At 36.9% G+C, this 19,460-nt stretch overlaps 2 protein-coding genes across 7 annotated transcripts in view; one reads left to right on the top strand and one right to left on the bottom strand.

Annotated features, from left to right (window-relative positions):
- Positions 1–324: 324 nt before the first annotated feature.
- On the top strand, positions 325–8,048 carry esf1 (ESF1, nucleolar pre-rRNA processing protein, homolog (S. cerevisiae)). Of its 3 annotated transcripts, none has more exons than XM_042762135.1 (14): positions 325–439; positions 954–1,414; positions 1,558–1,841; positions 2,590–2,703; positions 2,808–2,917; positions 3,777–3,929; positions 4,094–4,208; positions 4,290–4,440; positions 4,544–4,702; positions 5,531–5,655; positions 5,742–5,838; positions 5,957–6,045; positions 6,122–6,271; positions 6,431–8,048. In XM_042762135.1, the coding sequence occupies exons 2-14, from the start codon at positions 982–984 to the stop codon at positions 6,722–6,724; spliced, it is 2,274 nt and encodes a 757-aa protein (XP_042618069.1). In that variant the 5' UTR covers positions 325–439; positions 954–981; the 3' UTR covers positions 6,725–8,048. The 3 variants fall into 3 exon arrangements, with proteins under 3 accessions (XP_042618069.1, XP_042618064.1, XP_042618072.1); XM_042762130.1 differs by having other exon boundaries at positions 351–435; XM_042762138.1 differs by lacking the exon at positions 325–439 and adding an exon at positions 676–697.
- Positions 8,049–9,668: 1,620 nt separating this feature from the next.
- The window catches only part of LOC109055918 (BTB/POZ domain-containing protein 3), a 102,839-nt gene continuing 93,047 nt past the window's right edge, over positions 9,669–19,460 (bottom strand). For 2 of the 4 annotated variants that reach the window (XM_042762191.1, XM_042762195.1), the window contains exons 2-5: positions 12,642–12,839; positions 12,426–12,516; positions 12,095–12,213; positions 9,669–11,127 (exon numbers count right to left, since the gene is read on the bottom strand). In XM_042762191.1, coding sequence (XP_042618125.1) covers positions 10,095–11,127; positions 12,095–12,213; positions 12,426–12,516; positions 12,642–12,784 — 1,386 coding nt within the window. In that variant the 5' untranslated portion in view covers positions 12,785–12,839 and the 3' untranslated portion in view covers positions 9,669–10,094. Of the gene's footprint in view, positions 11,128–12,094; positions 12,214–12,425; positions 12,517–12,641; positions 12,848–13,282; positions 13,499–19,460 lie in introns of those variants that run through there. The other 2 variants (XM_042762185.1, XM_042762182.1) reach the window with 2 other exon arrangements.

Genomic DNA, 19,460 nt, shown 5'->3' with positions numbered 1-19,460 from the left:
TAAATAAATAATACAGCACAAAGAACATATGGGGGAATACAGAGGAGAGAAGAAAAAAAATACAAAAATAGCATCTTGTAATTTACTTATAAACCGTTCTATAATACGAGATGTCTTCAGAGCTTTTTTATTAAGGACTTTTTGAAGGGATGACAATAATAAATGTAGATCAGAAGCAAATATTTTGCAGCTTGGTTTAAATTGAAGGTATCTAGCTTTGCGTATATGGTATTTACCCATCATACACATAACGTTTAAGACATCATCTAACTCCTTATTGCCAGAAATATCAAAATGGAAATACTATCGTGTGTTTTGAGCTCCTCGCCTCGCCGTATGCAAAAGAGGGCGTGGCTTCCAAGTGGTAACGGAAGTAGTGAAGCATCACGGGAAAACAAACACGTGTGGAGCTGCGCTACATCGCACGGAAACCCAGTAGGTCAGTATTGGCCTTTATATAAGTGTTTTTAATTACTGTGCAGTCCGTTTTGTACTGAATTCTTGTATTTTTCGTAAAATGCAGTCCTTGTAGATGTTGTAAATGAACGACATGCTCAGTGTTTTAGTCTGTACAATGGTACAGAATGTGTGCTGTGTGAATTGCAGACAGACGCTGTAAACAAATAAATACAAAAAGAACTTGACAAGTATACATTATAAACTATAATTTGACAGCATGCACCGTTGTCTAACATAGGTAATATTGCCATATAAAGTCTGGCAACAAGCCCCACTTTACTCAATTTTCTCATAATTTATCAGATTTTATTTGTTTGATTTGTACTTGAGTGTTTTCTATACAGATGGAAACATGAGCCGCATTATTTTGGGTTATCTGCGTAAGAAATGTTTCATGACACATCTTTTATTGAATGTGCATTTACTGTTTGATATAATTCTAGCCAATTGCTTTCACGTGTACTTGAAATGAACCTCTTCTGTGTTTTTCACAGGTTTTCACAGCTCTCCCAAATAATCACCATGACCTCCAAAAACACCGTAAGCGGTGACGACCGCTTCTCCAAGGTCCAGAAGGACCCTCGCTTCTGGGAGATGCCCAGCAGAGAACACAAAGTCAAAATCGACAAGCGTTTCAAGTCCATGTTTCATGACGAACGCTTTAAACTGAAGTATACGGTTGATAAACGCGGCCGACCCGTCAACCAGACGTCCACCGAGGACCTCAAGCGCTTCTACAAGCTCTCTGACTCCGAGCAGTCAGACGAAGAAGAGGAGACGGAGAAGCCCAAGAAGGGAAAGAGAGTGAAAAAGGCTGCTGAGGAACCTCAAGTTGAGGATGAGGATGAGAGCGATGAATCTGAAGAGGAGGAAGAAGCCGAGAAGATCCCGAAGCCAAACGTAGCTAAGAAAACGAAAGAGCCGCTGGTAAAGGGAGTGAGAGTTTTTGAAGAAGGTACTGCATTAACTTTCAGATTGCTTTAATATTCAGTATTAATCTGAGTTATGTAAATCTGATTGTTTGGTTTTGATATGGATCTTGGAGTGGTGTTCGTTTATGTTTTTATGGCTTGATTCTGTTTGTATTGGTTTTAACAGATGAGGATGAGGATGCTGGTGTTGAAGAGGATGAAGAAGAGGAGGGCGTGGAAGAGGGTCCTTCTGAAGATGAGGATGAGGAGGCTGATGAAGATGACGAGAGCGAGTCTGGGGAAGACAGCGACAGTGGACCCGATCTGGCCCGAGGGAAGGGTAACATTGAGACCAGCTCTGATGAAGATGATGATGAGGATGAGGAGTTGGAGGACTGTCTTCGTCGTGAGGAAGAGGAGATCGAGCATGACTGGGGAGAGATGTGGAAAGATGCTCCACGCAGTGATAACGTGAGATTCACCCGAATGCTTTATTAATCATAACCTGTCATTGAAACGTTTGGGGTCTGTAAGATTTTTAAATGTGGAAAGACGTCTCTTCTGCTCACAAAAGCGGCGATTATTTGATCAAAAATACTTAAATATTCTGAAATATTATTACAATTAAAAATACCTGTTTTCTGTTTGAATATATTTTAAAATCTTAATTTATTCCTGTGTCACAAAGCTGAATTTTCAGCATCATTACTCCAAATAATTTTTTTTTTTATCGTTATCAATGTTGATAACAGTTTTTGCTGTTCAATATTTTTTGTGGAAACAATAATACTTTCAGGATTCTTTGATGATTAGAAATAAAAAAAACAGCACTTGTTTGAAATAGAAATCTTTTGTAACCTTGTAAATTTATTTACGTTCACTTTTGATCAGTTAAAATGCTGAATAAAAGTATTAATTTCTTTTTAAAAAATCTCTTACTGACCCCAAACCTTTGAACAGTAGTTTACTTATTAAATTAAAATAAAATGTAATTATTTGTGTTATATAGAATATATTTAATATAGTCATTTCTATAATAATGTTTACAGCCATTAAGATTTTTTTTGCATTGTGACATTATTTTAATGACATTTAAACACATTTTACAAAACATTTAAAAAAAATTTATTTAGCATAATACAGTCAATATAATTACTTGTGCAAAAATGTATTTAAAAAAGTATTTATACATCATACTAGTGTTTGTTGCTGTGTTTAGACTTCCCGACGGTTGGCGGTTTGTAACATGAACTGGGACAGACTGAAAGCTAAAGATCTTCTGGCTCTCTTCAGTTCGTTTAAACCCAAAGGAGGCGTGGTGCTGTCTGTGACGGTAACTGTCCTGTCACTTCCTGCACTTTCCTCCACAATCATTAGCATTCTGTGAGATGTCAGACCTGCAGCCGCGAGTCTTAAATGTTTACGTGCATTCGTCAGATCTATCCGTCTGAGTTCGGGAAGGAGAGGATGAGTGCAGAACAGACTCAGGGTCCGCAGGAGCTCACCGGCCTCCCGGAGAACCCTGACGCAGACACAGAAGAGCAAAGGTACGGGACGCAGTCATCATCTGGAGCTTTTCATGACTCTTAACGGGGCTGACCAGGATTTGCAGTGAGGACAATCCCAGAATGCATTGCAAACAAACTTAGTAAAGAAAATCCATTCTAGATGGCCAATATTTATTTAAAACATTCTTATTATTCATTAAATCCCAAAAAATCAGTCTAATTAAAATTAAGCTGTTTTTCTCAATGCTGTGTATTTTTATGATTATTAGAGGAGTGTATGCTGTGTTGCATGATACACTGATAGCTAAAAAAGGGATATAATGTTTTTTAGCTATACTAGCGTGAGTTTTGAGTCTTTTTTTTGAAAGAAAGAAAGAAATGAATACTTTTATTAAGCAAGGATGCAGTAAATTGTTCAGAAGTGACAGTGAAGTGAATAATGTTATAAAATATTTCAGTTTCTTTCTATCCGCCAAAGAATCCTTAAAATTAAAGATTTTTAAAAAACTGTTTTCAACATTGATGATAGGAAATGTTTCTTGAGCAGCAAACCAGCATATTAGAATGATTTCTGAAGGATCATGTAACACTGAAGACTGGAGCAATGATGCTGAAAATACAGCTTTAATATCACAGGAACACATTTCATTTTAAAATATATTTAAGTAGAAAACAAAGTAATAACAAAAAAAAAAAAAAATTATTTAAACTGTGTTTTTGATCAAATAAATGCATCCTTGGTGAGCAGAAGTATATATCACTGTTATATGTTTCAGCCTTTTGACGATATGTAACGTCTTCTGTTTTTATATTCACTCTGGATGATTTGATTTTTTCGGTCAGTGGAACCATCATTTTAAGCAGTTATTTCAGCCAAAGGTCTCCCGTGTGTTTTCAGGATCTACCGAGAGAAAGTGCGTGACTATCAGTTCAAGCGTCTGAGGTATTACTACGCCGTGGTGGAGTGTGACTCGGTCGAAACCGCAACAAAGATTTACGAGGAGTGTGACGGCTATGAGTACGAGAGCAGCTGCTCGACGATCGACCTGCGGTGAGAGCCTCACATTCACACAGAGATCCCCTCCAAACTGGGCTTGAAAATGTTTAACTGAAACCATCAAGGACATGAAACAGATTTCTAAGAACTTGGCACTTGTGTACTATTAAAAGATCTCTCGTCATCGGCTCATGTTTGTGGCTCTGGGCGTTTCGTAGGTTCATCCCTGATGACGTGACGTTTGACGACGAGCCGAAAGACAGAGCCACTGATGTGGATTACAGTTCCTACAAGCCCAAACTCTTCACATCGACAGCCACCACCACAGCCAAGGTCCGTCACGCTGAGTCCTGCATCAGATCTGAGCTGCTGACTCAGTGTACTATAAAGTGTGTCTGTGTGTGTTGTCATTAGGTGGAGCTGACGTGGGATGAAACGGATCACGACCGGGTCACGGCTCTCTGCAGGAAGTTCAATAAAGATGATCTGCTGGACATGGACTTCAAGGCTTACCTGGCCTCCTCCAGTGAGGAAGAAGAGGAAGAGGCAGAAGAACAGATAGACGGTTAGTGATGACTAAATTGCATCTATCAACATTATTCTGAACCGTCACTGGTACTTTTGCATCAATCAGAAATGCTGTTGTGTTGCCTTGAATGTTCTCTCAGCTGAGAAGCCCGCTGAGCCTCTTCCTGAGGAGATAAAGGGCAGTAAAGGAAAGAAGAGTGCAGAGCAGATCGCTAAATACAGAGAACTACTGAAGAGCTTTCAGGAGAAGGACAAGGAGAAGGATGACAGCATGGATATGGAAGTCACATGGGTACCAGGTATCAGAGTTTTTATTTGATTATATATATATATATATATTATATATATATATATATATATATATATATATATATATATATATATATTTTTTTTTTTTAACAATTTTATTTTAAAAGATTGTCATACAGGTGAAGACAACAGTTACATTTTTCATTATGAAAAAAAAAAAAAAAAAAAAAAAATATATATATATATATATATATATATATATATATATATATATATATATATATATATATATATATATATATATATATATAATAGAATAAAATTATATAAAAAATAATAATACTTCAATGAACTCAACAACAACTCAATAACCTTAAAAGTAAATAATAATGATAAAAAAAATTACAGTAATAACATACTTGTCTATATTTTTTCAATGTCCATCAATTCCATTTTATTTATATTTAATAGATTATTAATTCCAAACATTTTAATATAAGTATTAATATTACGTTTTTTTATTTAATATTATTATTTTATACTATATTATTAATAATAAAATAATAAGCAGGTTATTCAGTTAATATAATATATACACATAATATATCAAAAATGTTTTATGACTGCAAACAAAATTGCTTTTTTTATATATTACTTTCGGATATAAACAGTATGTAGAAATAGATATTAATTTATTTTATTAATATAAATATGTATATAATTTTAATTAATAATATATATGTGTGTGTGTTTTTTTTTTTTTTTTTTTTTTTTATATATATATATATATATATATATGATGTATATATGTGTGTATGTATGTTATGTAATATTATGTATTTTTTCTAAATGTATATTCATTTTATTGTTTTTTTTAGGACTGAAGGAAACAACTGAGAAGCTTGTGAAGAAGAAAATGGAGGGCAAAGATCAGCTGACTCCATGGGAGCAGTACCTGCAGAAGAGAAAGGAGAAAAAGAAAGAGAAAAGGAAAGGAAAGAAGGTAAATGTGTCGCTGAGGAAAGAAACATGTAGTTTGTCCTTCATTTCTGTTCCTCTGACTCACATATGCTCTTTTGTCTTGTGCAGGAAGCGCTGGAGGCGGAGTCTGTGATCAGTGATGATGAACTTCCTGCTGATGTTGACTTTAATGACCCCTTCTTCAAAGAGGAGCTCAGCTCGACAGGTTAGTGACGAGATTGCACTTGATTCCCCTCAAGCTTTCTTATATTTAACATGAGAAAGATTCTCACATTCCTTTAGGAAGTATTGCATTGTTGGTGCTCTCTGTATGTTCTCTGCAGCATCCCTGAAAAACAAAAAGAACAAGAAGAACAGCAAGAAGGATGAGGAGAGGACACCAGAAGAACAGGAAGAGCTGGAGAGAAAGAGGGTATGTCTCTCTGATGTTTATGAATGTGTGTTTGTGGGTAATGTATCATGGGTAACGGCTGTGTCGTGGCGTCTAGGCTGAGATGGAGCTGCTGATGGACGACGGTGAAGACGACAAGCACAAACATTTCAACTACGACAAGATCGTAGAGCAGCAGAACCTGAGCAAGAAGAAGAGAAAGAAGCTCCTGAAGAGCAACACGCCACTGGAGGAGGACAACTTCCAGGTCAGAGTCCCAAAATATCACCTTCACGTTCACAGATTTAGTCATTTGTGACTTTTAAAAGAGCATTTGTGTGTGTGTGTGTGTGTCAAACACTGAATCAGAGTTTTGAATCAAATCAAACGTATTGACTCTAATGCCTTTTCTGCCGTGTTTCTCCAGGTGGACGTTCAAGACCCGCGTTTCCAGGCTGTGTTCACGTCCCATCTTTACAACCTGGACCCGTCCGACCCGGCCTACAAGAAAACCAAAGCAACGCAGAGCATCTTAGAGGAGAAGCAGAGACGCAGAGAGGAGCGACAGCACAGTCAGGAGGAGGCGCTGAAGAGCAGAGCCGCGCAGGAGACACCGTCATCCTCCACTAAAGCCATGGACCCCAATTTATCACTGCTTATCAAATCCATCAAGAACAAAACTGAACAGTTTCAAGCACGCAAGAAACAAAAGACAAAATGACTCTGATAACAAGAGACTCGAGTCTGAAGTGGATTCATTGCTGTTTTGTAGAACGGTTGCTTTTCTGGAGTCACTTTGGTGACTAATTTGAGCTCGGAGACAAAATGAGAAGTTTTTGATTAATAAATATCATACTTTCTCCTAGTTCAGAATCGATAAAACATGTCTGCTTCAGACTTTTGTAATTGCCCTGCCATTTTTGGATGAAAACATCAAGGGTTTGTTTCCACTGTACACAAAATCTCATTGCACTCGATGAAATCACAGACTTGGTTCAGACCGGTTTATTTATATCAGTGCTTCCCGAACCCAAACTCTGCAGTATTTGTCTGTCTCCCTCATCTAACACACCTGATTCAACTCATTCGATCTTTAGTAGAGAGAAGAGAGAAGAATTTGACCCGCTGTATTTTGAGTATTTAAGGAAACTTTCCAGTGCAAGTTAAATTCATTAGATATTACATATACTTTTGTAAGTAAAATGTGAAGTGTGGCACATTTAATTGGTGCAGAGATGAGCATGGGTACGTCTTAAAATGCTATTTTGAGTCCAAAGTATGTCATTGGTGAAGATCCAGTAGATTTTCTAAATTGATAGAGAGGAGGTCAAAAAAAAATAAAAAATTTTTAGATAATTAGTGTTGTTGTGCAATTCCCTTTTTCTGCTGTGGCAAAAACAGGTTTCTATTGATTTAAAGGGATTGTTCGACCAAAAATGAAATTTCTATTATCATTTACTAACCCTCATGTCGTTCCAAACGTACTTATAGAACACAAAATATCTTACATTAGTCTTCAAAATACCTTCTGTGTTCCAAACTTTCAGGTTTGCCTGAATTTAAGTCGAGAAAAAATTCTGCTTCCTGTTTGAACAAAGCCAAACAGATTTAGATTCAGTGTCACTTTTAATGAAAAACAGACATGTGTAAGATGAAGAGTTAATGTTATCTTTATTCATGTTAACACAAACGCAGCTCACACATTCAAAAAAGTCTGTTGGCACTTTCACGGGCACCTCATTTTCTACACAACAGGCTTCCTCACTCGTGCCATATATCAAAATACAGCTGTGAATCAACGAATGAATGAATAAAAACCTCTCACACTTTAAATTCCAGTGAATATGACCAGTGCTCAGAGCATGTAAAAACATCTCAACTCATGGTCCAGGAATATAGTGTACATGTAAGATCCACTTCACGTCATTAAACCCAATCCAGAAAAGGCACAAATTACAGAGTTATCCGAGTTATGTTTGAACTCCAATCCAGATCACAAGCATTTCAGAAGTTAAACCAACGGAATGAAATGATTCTAGATTGAGCCACAGTGTTACAAAAAACAGCTACTTTATGAGAAATAGTGCAATTAAGGTTTGACATTGACTGAAAGAGCTCGAGTGTTGTGTTTTGTTTCAGGTTAATGCATATATTTTATCACCACAGTATAATTTGTCCCGTTTCTGAAGCAAATAGTGTTCGACCTTGCTGCCATGCTGCTAAACTCGTATGGATGATTGAAAGGGCGTTGCTACTTGGCCGCTAAGGTGTTCTGGTTTCTTACTGGTTTTAGTAAACAACCCCACTTTCTATGATATTTTGGTCTCTATATGGCTCAGGTCCCTCCTTCAGTGTCTGGGATTTTTTTCCCAAATCTGATTGTTGGAAAAGTGACAGAACTCCTTGAGTTTTGCACCAACCCTCAAAACTTTGACGGAATAGTTCCCTCTCCTCATCTTTTCTCTCAAAGTCTTTGTAAAACCCCTCTTAACTTCATCCCACTTACATACAATGTTGTGTTGCACCAAAATGTTATAAAATATAGGATTACATGAATATTAAGTAGAGAAAATAAGTTTTTACCGAAACGCTTCAGGACAAATTGTGCTTCACGTGTTGAGTAAAAAAATTATACAAATACTTTAGAGTTCAGTAAAATACAGTTTCATTACAATACGACACACAAGGCAATAAAATATGATTCTGTAGAATAAATCAAGTGTGTGACTTCACAAATTGGCTTTCAAGATATTAAATCATCTTCCTCACAACACGACATGTCTGCTGTTAGTCAGAGCAGGCGGTGAATGATTATTTAGCCTGACCGCTGTCAGTCACGAGGAAACATGAACCTCACGTGACCTTTAAAACCACTTCATGAGGATCTACGTGATGCAGATGTTAGTTGTGTTGTACTTTTATATTTAGCAGACATGTTCTTATTAGTGTCATTTCCAAGAAAGATCTATCCAGCTAAATAAGTGAATCGTAATCTCTGCTCTTAACAATATACATCACACAAAAATGAAAATTAGTTCATTTACTCAACCTCATGTCATCTAATTCACCCTTGCACCATTGTCCAAGTGATCCGAAGTCGTATGACAGCTTTTATGTGAGAAAATTTGTCATTATTAAATATAAATCATTCACTGTGATCTAATTTGCATATTGATTTTTATCTTGCCATCACATTTAGATGTAATAACCAACTGCCTTTGCTTTCATCAACATCAAACATGGCAAAACGTGTCTTGAAGCACCAAATTTTGAATATGTGCAACTGGAAAATGAGACTTGAGAGCCTCGACTAATCAATAAAATAAAAAAATTTGGGGGTTGGTAAATTTTTTTTGCTCACCGATACTGCATTTATTTCTAAACACAGCAAAAACAGTAATATAGTAAAATATTATTACAATTTTAAATAAGTGTTTTCTAATTAAATATATTTGAAGATGTAATTTGTTCCTTTGATGCAAAGCTGAATTTTCAGCATCATTACTGTCACATGATCCATCAGAAATCATTCTAAGATGATGATTCGCTGCTCAAGAAACATTTCTGATTAATATAACTGTTGAAAACAGCTGTGCTGCTTATTATCATTAATTATTGCTTATTTAACTGGATTCTTTGATGAACAGAAAGTCCAAAAGAACAGCATTTATTTGAAATAGAAAACTTTTGTAACATTATAAATGCCTTTACTGTCACTTTTAATCCATTTAATTGGTTCTTGCTGAATTAAAGTATTAACTTATTTTTAAAAACAGTATTGACCTCAAACTTCAGCACAGTAACATGTATTTCATGGTGTAAATTACAGCTATCAAGTTTTATGGACCACTTTATGTGTGGTCAAGTCTGAAATTTTATGTTGCACAGAAGGCATATTGGTTTGGAAGACAATGAGGCGGAGTAAAATGACCAAACTTCATTTTCAGGTGCACTAACACTAATAAAGTCTATATGGATTGTCAGTAATCTCTAATAATCTTTTTGCAGCCTTTGTGCAAAATCTGAGCAGCACTTCATTAAGGAACAAGAAGACTGGGTTCTGATTAATCAGTTGTGAACAGGACGCTCTCTCAAGCATAAAATATGAGTTCAGGGATCTGCCCCCCCTGCACACCCGTCCCGTTGGTGCTGTCCGACGAGCACTGGAACTGGAAGGTCACCTTCCCGCACTGGACCTCCGTCATGCCCTCTTGGCCAAAATAACTCAACTCGTTCCCGTCCAGAACCACGCTGGCCGTGTAGAAGGTGTCGGGTTCGATCTGCACCGGGTGCTCGAAGAACACGGGGAAGGTGTTGCTGGAGCCATCGGAGAAGTACTTGTTGATGGCGACGCCGAGCGTCACGCCTTGCCTCTTCAGCTCGATCTTGGTCTGGTACTCCGCCGAGCCGCAGCTGGAGCCGTACAACCCGAACCCGGCGATGAAGACGCGCTTGTCCACGGCGAACTGGATGCTGTCGCAGCGCCCGCGGTATCGCCACTGATTGCTGCGGTACGCACAGGACTGAAAGCGGTGGCACCTCTGCGGCGTTAACCCTTTCCGTGGTTTGCAGACGAACTTGAGCTCCGGTTTCTTGGCCGCTGTGTACCACAGGAAAATATCGTTGGTTTCGTTGAGTGTCAGCACGCCAGACTGCGCAACACCGTTGGCGAAATCATCGAGTGCCATCGCCGGGATCCGTATCAGGTAGATGTTCTTTCCTAAAACAAGGCGTTTGTTCTCGATGCTGGGCTGGAGTTCCTGTCGGTGACACTCGGCCTCCGCCCAGCTTAATGCCGCCTCCAACACCACCATCTCTTTGGCGTTGAGCGTCTCGCGCCGCAGGATGCTCTCCAGAGTCTGAGCGTCGATGTCACAGAACCCCTCGGAGCGGAGCGCGAGCTCGGCCTGCGCGTCGATCACCTCCCAGCAGCGCTGCGTGAGGTCGGGCTCCTCGAACAGGCAGCTCTGAGAGAGCAGGACGCAGGCGTTTCTCGCACTCAGGCTGGTCTCCAGGAAGTTGACGCAAGCGCGGGCCAAGTGAGGTACGATGTATTTTTTGGCAGCGTACAGCGTGGCGAGAACGGTGTCGGCACACAGGTCGATCTCATCACAGTAGATATACCTGTAAAAAACAAAGTGCTAAACATTTGTAAATATGTGCAAATAAATTCTAAAAAATAAATGAATGCTCCTTCACTGAAGCAAATGAGAGACAAATCTGAAATTCTGAAATTCATGTTAATTCACAAAAATTGTAATGGAAAACAGTATTCATTCAAAATATATATATAGTTTTATTAACCACCTTTACTAAGCCCCTATTTACTAACTTTTTTTTTAATGTTCTGGACTAAGCCCCTAACATAAGTAGAATATAAATTTATTAAAAAAAAAAAAAAGGCTAAAATTAAAAGGGGTAAATTTATATCTTCATGACCCCACAACATCAAAATGTGCAAAAAAAAAATTTGTGTCTTTTAATTAAAGGGATACTCCACCCCAAAATTAAAATTTTGTCATTAATCACTCACCCCCATGTCCTGTAAAAGCTTCATTTGTCTTTGGAACAAAATTCGGGAACACTTTTTGTAAGCGAAGAAAACAAATCAAACAAAATCAAACAAATCTTTCAAATCAAAGCTAAATACATGTAGAAACAGCGCATCCTTGTGGCGTGGATGATACAGAAGAGCATACAGTGATATGGAGAGACACAGAGGAGATTGCTGACAAAAAAAAATTGTTGAATAACATCATTATTTTTGTTTTATTCGCTTACAAAAAGTGTTCCCGTTGCTTCATATAACCCAGATTACACGTCTGATGGCAGATGGAGTATTCTGATGACGACTTTCATACCTTTTATGGACCTTGACACTGTTATTTATTTGGCAGTCTATGGGACAGTCACAGGCCTCCCGGTTTTCATCCAAAATATCTTAAATTGTGTTCCGAAGACGAACTAAGCTTTTATGGGTTTGGAACGACATGGGGGTAAGTGAAAATGACAAAAATTTCATTTTGGGGTGGAGTATCCCTTTAAATAATAGATTAGTATCTATCTATACGCTAGAGTCTGAAGATCGTACTTGAGCATGGCGAGGAATGACGCTGGCTCCACATCAGGGATCCGGATCTCGTCCTTATCTTCAGCCAGTTCTCCGTAGAACATGGCATGAAATACAGAACTTCCCACAGCCAGGACATACTGAAAAAGAAAACGAGATTGTAAGCATCACTCAAGAACATGACCCAGTCATACTTCATCCCAAAATCAAAAGGAAAAAATAAATACATTTTGCATAAAAAAAAAAGAAATACTCTAATATTTAATTTCTTTAATTTCCAACTTATTGTGTCTACTGGAGTGAGTCCATGTCAGTATTTTTAAAACATGGCTGAAGCGTGGTAACTCTGTACCTTGTGTCCCGGCACTCTCTGGGTTCCTCCAGGAGGTCCCACCACAAAGTGAATATCAGCCATCAGCTCGTTGTTGAACATGACTGCGTTTCTGCAGAGGACAAATGAGTGAGACCCTTCACGTACAGTGCCATCAATGCCACATCACGTGCTGTCTAAGTAGGCAGCGTAACAGAGCAACAGTTGCACGAATCCTCAAGAGAAAGAGTGAGTCACCTCTCTCTGATCGTGGGATACAAGCCTTGCCAGTTACATCCCTGAATGTTGTTGTTGTTGCTGAAGTTCTGCTGCTGGTACTGTTGAACAGCGGTGGGTGAGATACTGGCCAATTTTTTGGCAGGAAACAGCTCAGCGGCCATTTTTCCAAAACATGTCAATTAATCAGGAGGATTTCATGGCAGAGGATCTGGCAACCTCTGAAACTGGAAAGACAAAACACTCCAGGTATTCTGAATGACACAGAAATCATTCCTAATATAACATTATCAATCCTATTTTTTTTTATCAGCAAGCATTAAATCTTTTTGATTTGATTTTAATAGGTCTTCTCATCCCTGTTATCTTACACAAAAACTATTTGAGATTGGCGCTAAATGAAGCGGTTCACATAAGAACCTCGTTTAATTCACATTCATTGCTAGACTGACAAACAGTTAGCAATCACAGCTAAAGCTGCGATGATCATCCAAATATCGCAGAACAGCAACAGATACTGTTAAATAAGTGTTTGAATGATCTAGAAGCACATGCATTTACTGAATCGTTTGATAATTGTAATATCAATGATAGCAGATGATGATCTGAATTCAGATGCAAGCAACAGGAAATAAACAAAAGCAGCCATCGAGCTCACAAACCTAGAAAACCGCTAAAACATCAAAGTAAACAACCATTACGACATGCCAGCGACATCAACCGATGACGGTTCAACAGCAGAAAATTACCAGAGGTTGATTAATGCAGCAGGTTTAGTGCTAGAGTGAGGAAAGTTTACAACTGGTTTGCACATCAACATCCTCCATAAACCGGAGGATCCGCCTGACGGACTGCGCATGCGCCATAAAATACAGTCGTTGTTATTATTATTTATAAGGAGAAGAAAGTACTGCTTACAGCTAACGGTAGGCACTATGAACTTTCTATATTTTATTTGGATTGTGTTAATATTTAGAGACTAAAACTGATGTAAAGGGCAACCGTAGTAGCCCATAACATTACAGTCGTAACAAAACAGTCGTGTCTTGATGTGATACGGTGTTTCTCACAAATTACAAATATTTGCTGTAAAAATTGCTATCAAAATATTTATTTAATGCCAAATCAAAAAAAAAAAAATATTTATATATTTTTCAACTTATATTGCATTGATACTAATATAGCCAGCAGGTGGCACTTAATGCAAGGTTTTAGAATAATTTATAACCTTTTATAATCGTTGCAATGACGATGTCTTTCTTAAGCCAAATTGAGTTTTTTTCCCCAATTTTATAATATGCTGTTTTTTTTTTAATACTTCCTTATATATATGATTCTATTTTTTCCTGCACTGTAAAAACCCAATTTTAGTTTTTGGACTTAAATATTTCACTAAGAAAATCAAGCTGAAACTCTGAAAACTCAATTATAGAATGATATTTTAAATAGAAATGGCATACATTGTGAACGTTGCCTCAGATGCTCCTGTTCTGCCACTATGACGAAAGAGTTTCATCTTTGCAGATGGTTCAGTTTGCCAGCTGTAACAAGGGAATTAATGGATAATTCTACAAGCATGTTTAGCTCATAAATAATGGGCAAGACTATCTAACGACGTTTTTAAAGTACATTTTCAAATAACTGCAAGCATGCATTATTGTATGAACACTTTCTCTTGCCATTACATTACAAAAAGAAATTGCATTTTTAGACATCTACTATTTATCCTAACCATCTTCAGCCTTAAACATGAAGGTCAGTGTGCGAAATTCACAGACCGCAAAGAATCTCTTTTATTAGTGATAAAATAACAAATATTCAGACCCATCACTGGAATCCCACGGCCAGCAAACCTCTGACTGAACATTGACCCTGGAAAGCAGCTTGACTGGAGCTTAACAGCAAAAACAGTCGCAGGAATGCGACGCTACCCTTGTTGCCCTGATGCAAAGGCTTTACGTAATGATTTACTAATTACACTATAGAGGCCTCAGCCTTGGGGAATGCTGGGTAACGGGTCTCTCAGTCAGACTCCGACAGGCACCGACCTAATGGAAGGGGTCCATAAACAAGCCACACTTTTATTGTCTGGGCATTGATTTGTATCTCTCAGACCAATTCTAGGCCATTTAGAGGTTTTTAAACTAGGAAATTACCATTGTTTGCCTGTTTACAGTAGTTATGGTCGGCTTGTACACAAAACTGTTCTTTTTTAATGTTCGTGTGGAGACTCATACTATGTTTACTCTTCTATTCACAGATCCAGTAAGTTTTCTTTGCTTTTCCATAAAATCTGAGATTAAACTGCTGTGGTAAAGCTTGTGTAATGTTATATTGTAATATCAGTTTAATAAAACATCAGTTTGCTTTTATAGGATGGTTGATTTGGTTATGGGAGACACAAAAACATGCAAAGCACAATAAGAAACCAGAATGTGCCCAAGATGTATTCGGACACTCAGCCACACTTACAAGTGGCTGAATTTCATTGTATTCACAAACAAATGCTGTTAAAGCTTTTCTCAGAACTTATTTTAATTGGTATCTTCATTTTCATCAGCATATCTACTGTTTTAACACTTAAACTTAATAAACTTCTTTTTATGAAATGTTCTCATACAGCGAAATAAGCAAATAAATAAATTTTAAAACATACAAAAAAGGGCCAAAAAGTATGTTTGTTAAAATATGTTTCAAAGTATATTTCTACCAATATATTTTTGACCTTGTTTTGATATGTAAATATATTTTTCAAATATAATTTTAAAAATGTATATATTAAATATATTTTTAAAGATTTTTAAATAAAATTTGCACTCCATTTATTTCAATCCAAGAAAAAAAAACATTATTTGTTGCCTTTAACATTTTAAAATAATACATTTTAATAAAAATCAGCAAGGACCAAACTTTACAGTGTTCCAAAAAATTACAATTTTAAAATATGTGCAAAAAAAAAAAAAAAAATTATTATAAATGTAGTTTGGATCTTTTGTCGGCTATTCCATTCTGAAGTAAAGTGACATATGTATGGCCAAGTATAGTGAGCCATACTCTGAATTTGTGCTCTGCATTTAACCCATCCAAGTGCACACACACACAGTAGTGAACACACACACACACACACACACACACACACACACACACACACACACACACACACTCACAGGGAGCAGTTGGGGGTTCGGTGCCTTGCTCAAGGGTCTCTCCTCATTTTTTTAGTGTGGTTTGAGTCTCCAATAACTTTTTGGGGCCACTGTATTTGCAATTTATATTTGAGTAACCACAGATCATGAGCTGTGATTAACAGCATATGCAGGTATATTTACATAACTCATGTGGCGTTTCAGCCATAACATTATACAATATCTGCAAATACAGATATTGTATCATTTTAGTTGAATGTGGCTGCTAATGAAATCTGATGTTCTCTTTTTTCCTCTGTAGTGAGCGGCAGTGATTTATGCCCCAAGTGTATTGTGGGATATCAGAGTCTCTGAACACAGGGTTGGTAAGACTTTTCCTACTCCACAATGATTTAAATTTGGCCTTTGTGTGTTTTTTCCTTCTTTTATTAGATTATCTGTCATTTAAGATCTATGATCTTGAGATAATGCTCTGAGTTATGATCATTTGAGCCCACCAGAGCTCACACTGTTTATATAAGTTTATTTTAAAATTGATTTCAGAATATATTGCAACATGCTTTCAACATGAAAACTGATTTCAAAATATATTGCAACATGCTTTCAACATGAAAATTGATTTCAAAATATATTTCAACATGTTCCACTAATATTTAACACTTAAAAATTGTGCAATTCTTTTCCATACTGTATTTATTGATCAGTATTGCCCAGCCCTATTTTCAATGTGCTTATCTTCCTAACAGTCCTGTCATGGTGTCACCTTTTAGTGCTGTTTTGCTGTGAGTGACGGCACATGCATTCAGACCCGAAACCCCGCAAGAACCTTTTCAAATCCTCGAGCGAGCAGATTGGTCAAAGTCAATTAGAAGTCTATTACAATGAAATGCTGTTTATGGAGATAAAGGATGAATTAGCCGTACTAACTCTCTTAATTCACAGCCTCTTTCTTTCTCTTTATCTGTCAAGTGGCATTCATTAAATTGAATAATACGTCTCATGCCTGGGAACAGCAGTGTTTGGACTGAACACATGGTGTGATAATAGGGGACTCTGTATTCATAGGCTGGTCAGTTCCTGCCCCTTGTATTGTGCGCAGGCTTTCTCAGGGCTTAGTGTATGTGTTGTCAAACTCTCTCTAACTCTCTCATCTCTCTCCTGTGTGTGTAAACTGCAAGTAAAAAGAGACAAAATCAAACTAATCACCTTATTAAACTATTTATTTACAGAATTTTCTAACTCATAGATTTCAAATGTAAACCATTGAAACAAACAAAATTAAACAGACAATGCCGAGTAATAATAGCAGTGAACATTTTGAATTTTACTAGTTTCTGTTATAAAAGACTAAACAAAAGGGTAAACCATTGTAACATTTACAAACAAAAGTAAAATTTTTTCTATGAACTATCTCAAGATCAATCTGCAAGTAAAAAGACAAAACATAAACTTCGTAAACATAACTAATGCACAGCTAATAAACAAATTAAATCTTCAAGTGGAAAGAGAAGAATGCAAAAGTGTATCAAAACAAATTTCTAAAACAAAACAGGTTCAAATACAAAGAAAATCAGATGAAAGCAAACAAAAGGTAAACTGGGACTCTCTAAAAAAAAACAAAACTCTGTCCACGTCGATCAAAAAGTGTGTGTCTTGTGTAAAAAGACGTCAAAACCAATAAGCAAGAAAAACATACCTTAAAAAAACTACAAAAAAACTAAATGGAAAAACAAAAACAAGACCCAACTTCAAGTAAAAAAGCCAAAAGCAAACAAATTAAACAAAACTAATCAGCAATTAAAAAGAAAACTTCAAGTAAAAAGACAAAACAAAAAAAAAAAAAACAAAAAAAAAAGACAAAAAAAAAAAACTAATCAGCAATTAAAAAGACAAAGTCAAAACTAAACAAAAAAGCATTTAAAAAACTAAACAAAACCAATAAGCAAGTAAAAAGACAAAACAAGACCAAAAAGACAATTCATAGATAGATAGATAGATAGATAGATAGATAGATAGATAGATAGATAGATAGATAGATAGATAGATAGATAGATAGATGATAGATGCGATAATTCAGCTCTCAATTGAGTGGTGTATCAGCGAGATCATGACCAGACCAGCAGTAACCAACATAAACCAGTCTGCAAATGTAGGTCTGATTCTTTCTTTCTGTCCTCCACTGGTCATTCATTCAGAAATAGAGACCTGTGTTCACCACCAATGAATAGTCAATAAAGAGCCCATCACTTTTCGCTGCATTTGCTTGAAAGAAAAGCATTTCAGAAAGCTCTTCTCCGGCCCTAAACGGTCACCCCTGCCATCTGTGCTGTGGTTCTCCGCCCTCCTGCGCGTGGTTGAAAGGGATAATGGAGTCTTGAATAAGTTTTGAATACTTGAGAAGAGACTGTCCCTTATTATCTTCGGCAGCATCTGCCTGCTATTGATGTGCTCCGTGTATTTACTCCACTCAATTAAACCACTATAAACTCCAGTAGCAACAGAAGCGGCCACAATAGAAACTGCCACACACATAGAGACTTCAGGACGAGGGCCTCTATTCAGAGGATCCAGCTGGAACAGCTGCTGATAATCTGCTTGTGCACTGCCGCCGTGTCTTTCTATTGTCGCGTCAATAGTTTCAAACAGGTGTTGTTAAAAAAAATATAACATATATGGACACACAGGCCCCATCAGCCTCATAAGGGCCTTCCAATGATAGAAAGAGCAGCCAAACAGACATGCCATCACTCTCAGAACCAATATTAGAGGCATTTATGACTTTAAATGGGGTTTAAATGAGGCCAATATGCAAATGTCTCCACTGTTTGCACTGGGACTCACTTAAATAAATACACACAAACATACAGTTGAATGTTAGCATGTGATATTTTTAGACTCTTGGGCTTTTTGCCATTTCTTGATAGGAAAAGAAGAGTGATGGCTCACATGTGTATGCAAGATAGACCAATAAAGTGTTTTTCACTTTCTCCATGTGTATTTAACAAGCACTTAATCACAAATTTAACTTTAGATTGAAGCAAAAAAAGTGTTTCATAATTAGAGTGGATTAACTAAACATCATATTATGCGAAATTTTGATACAATATAAAACCATTATTTATACATTTTGTTTACCACTATGTTACAGTAAATTTTGTCAATGCAGGTATTAGCCTGCATCGACTGCGGCTAAACTAATGGCCGTCAACCAAAAAAAAAATAAAAAAGACAAACAAAAGCAATTTTTTTGTATCTAAAAAAAACCAATAAGTCGTCCTAAAGAAAGTCAAAAGGTTATGGTTGAAACAAAAAAAAACATTACATTTCAGGCATGAATTTGATTGAGCTTAGATTGATAGACGTAGCAAGTGTTTTTAGTTAGCTAGATGTATAATAATAGATAAATAGAAAACAGATTTTGTGCCTCTTTGGGATGGCATAAAGCGATGTTCACTTGCAGAACACAAGCTTCTAGAGGGCATAAGTCTGAAGTATTGAATTTAGGTAAAGGGGTGCAGAGCCAGTGGTGGTTTTGTAGGCAAACATTAATGCCTTGCATTTTATACGAGCTGCTATTGGTTGCCAGTGCAAATTGATAAACAAAAATGTAACATGCATCCTTGTTCTGGATTAATTGTAAAGGTTTGATAGAATTGGTTAATGTAGGTCTGGGTCATTCTTTGGAAGGCTGAAG

The sequence above is a fragment of the Cyprinus carpio genome, chromosome A1 (genome assembly GCF_018340385.1).
Source record: "Cyprinus carpio isolate SPL01 chromosome A1, ASM1834038v1, whole genome shotgun sequence".
Lineage (NCBI taxonomy): Eukaryota > Metazoa > Chordata > Actinopteri > Cypriniformes > Cyprinidae > Cyprinus > Cyprinus carpio.
Note: the sequence above shows the minus strand (reverse complement) of the source record. Positions and strands in the feature narration are given on the sequence as shown.

What these genes read in the sequence shown, in the direction of transcription:
- esf1 (XM_042762135.1), top strand. Translation starts at nt 982, where the DNA reads ATGACCTCCAAAAACACCGTAAGCGGTGACGACCGCTTCTCCAAGGTC. An exon ending in GCAGACACAGAAGAGCAAAG is followed by an intron (nt 2,918 to 3,776) that starts GTACGGGACGCA and finishes GTGTGTTTTCAG; the next exon opens with GATCTACCGAGAGAAAGTGC. An exon ending in AAGAGCTGGAGAGAAAGAGG is followed by an intron (nt 6,046 to 6,121) that starts GTATGTCTCTCT and finishes CGTGGCGTCTAG; the next exon opens with GCTGAGATGGAGCTGCTGAT.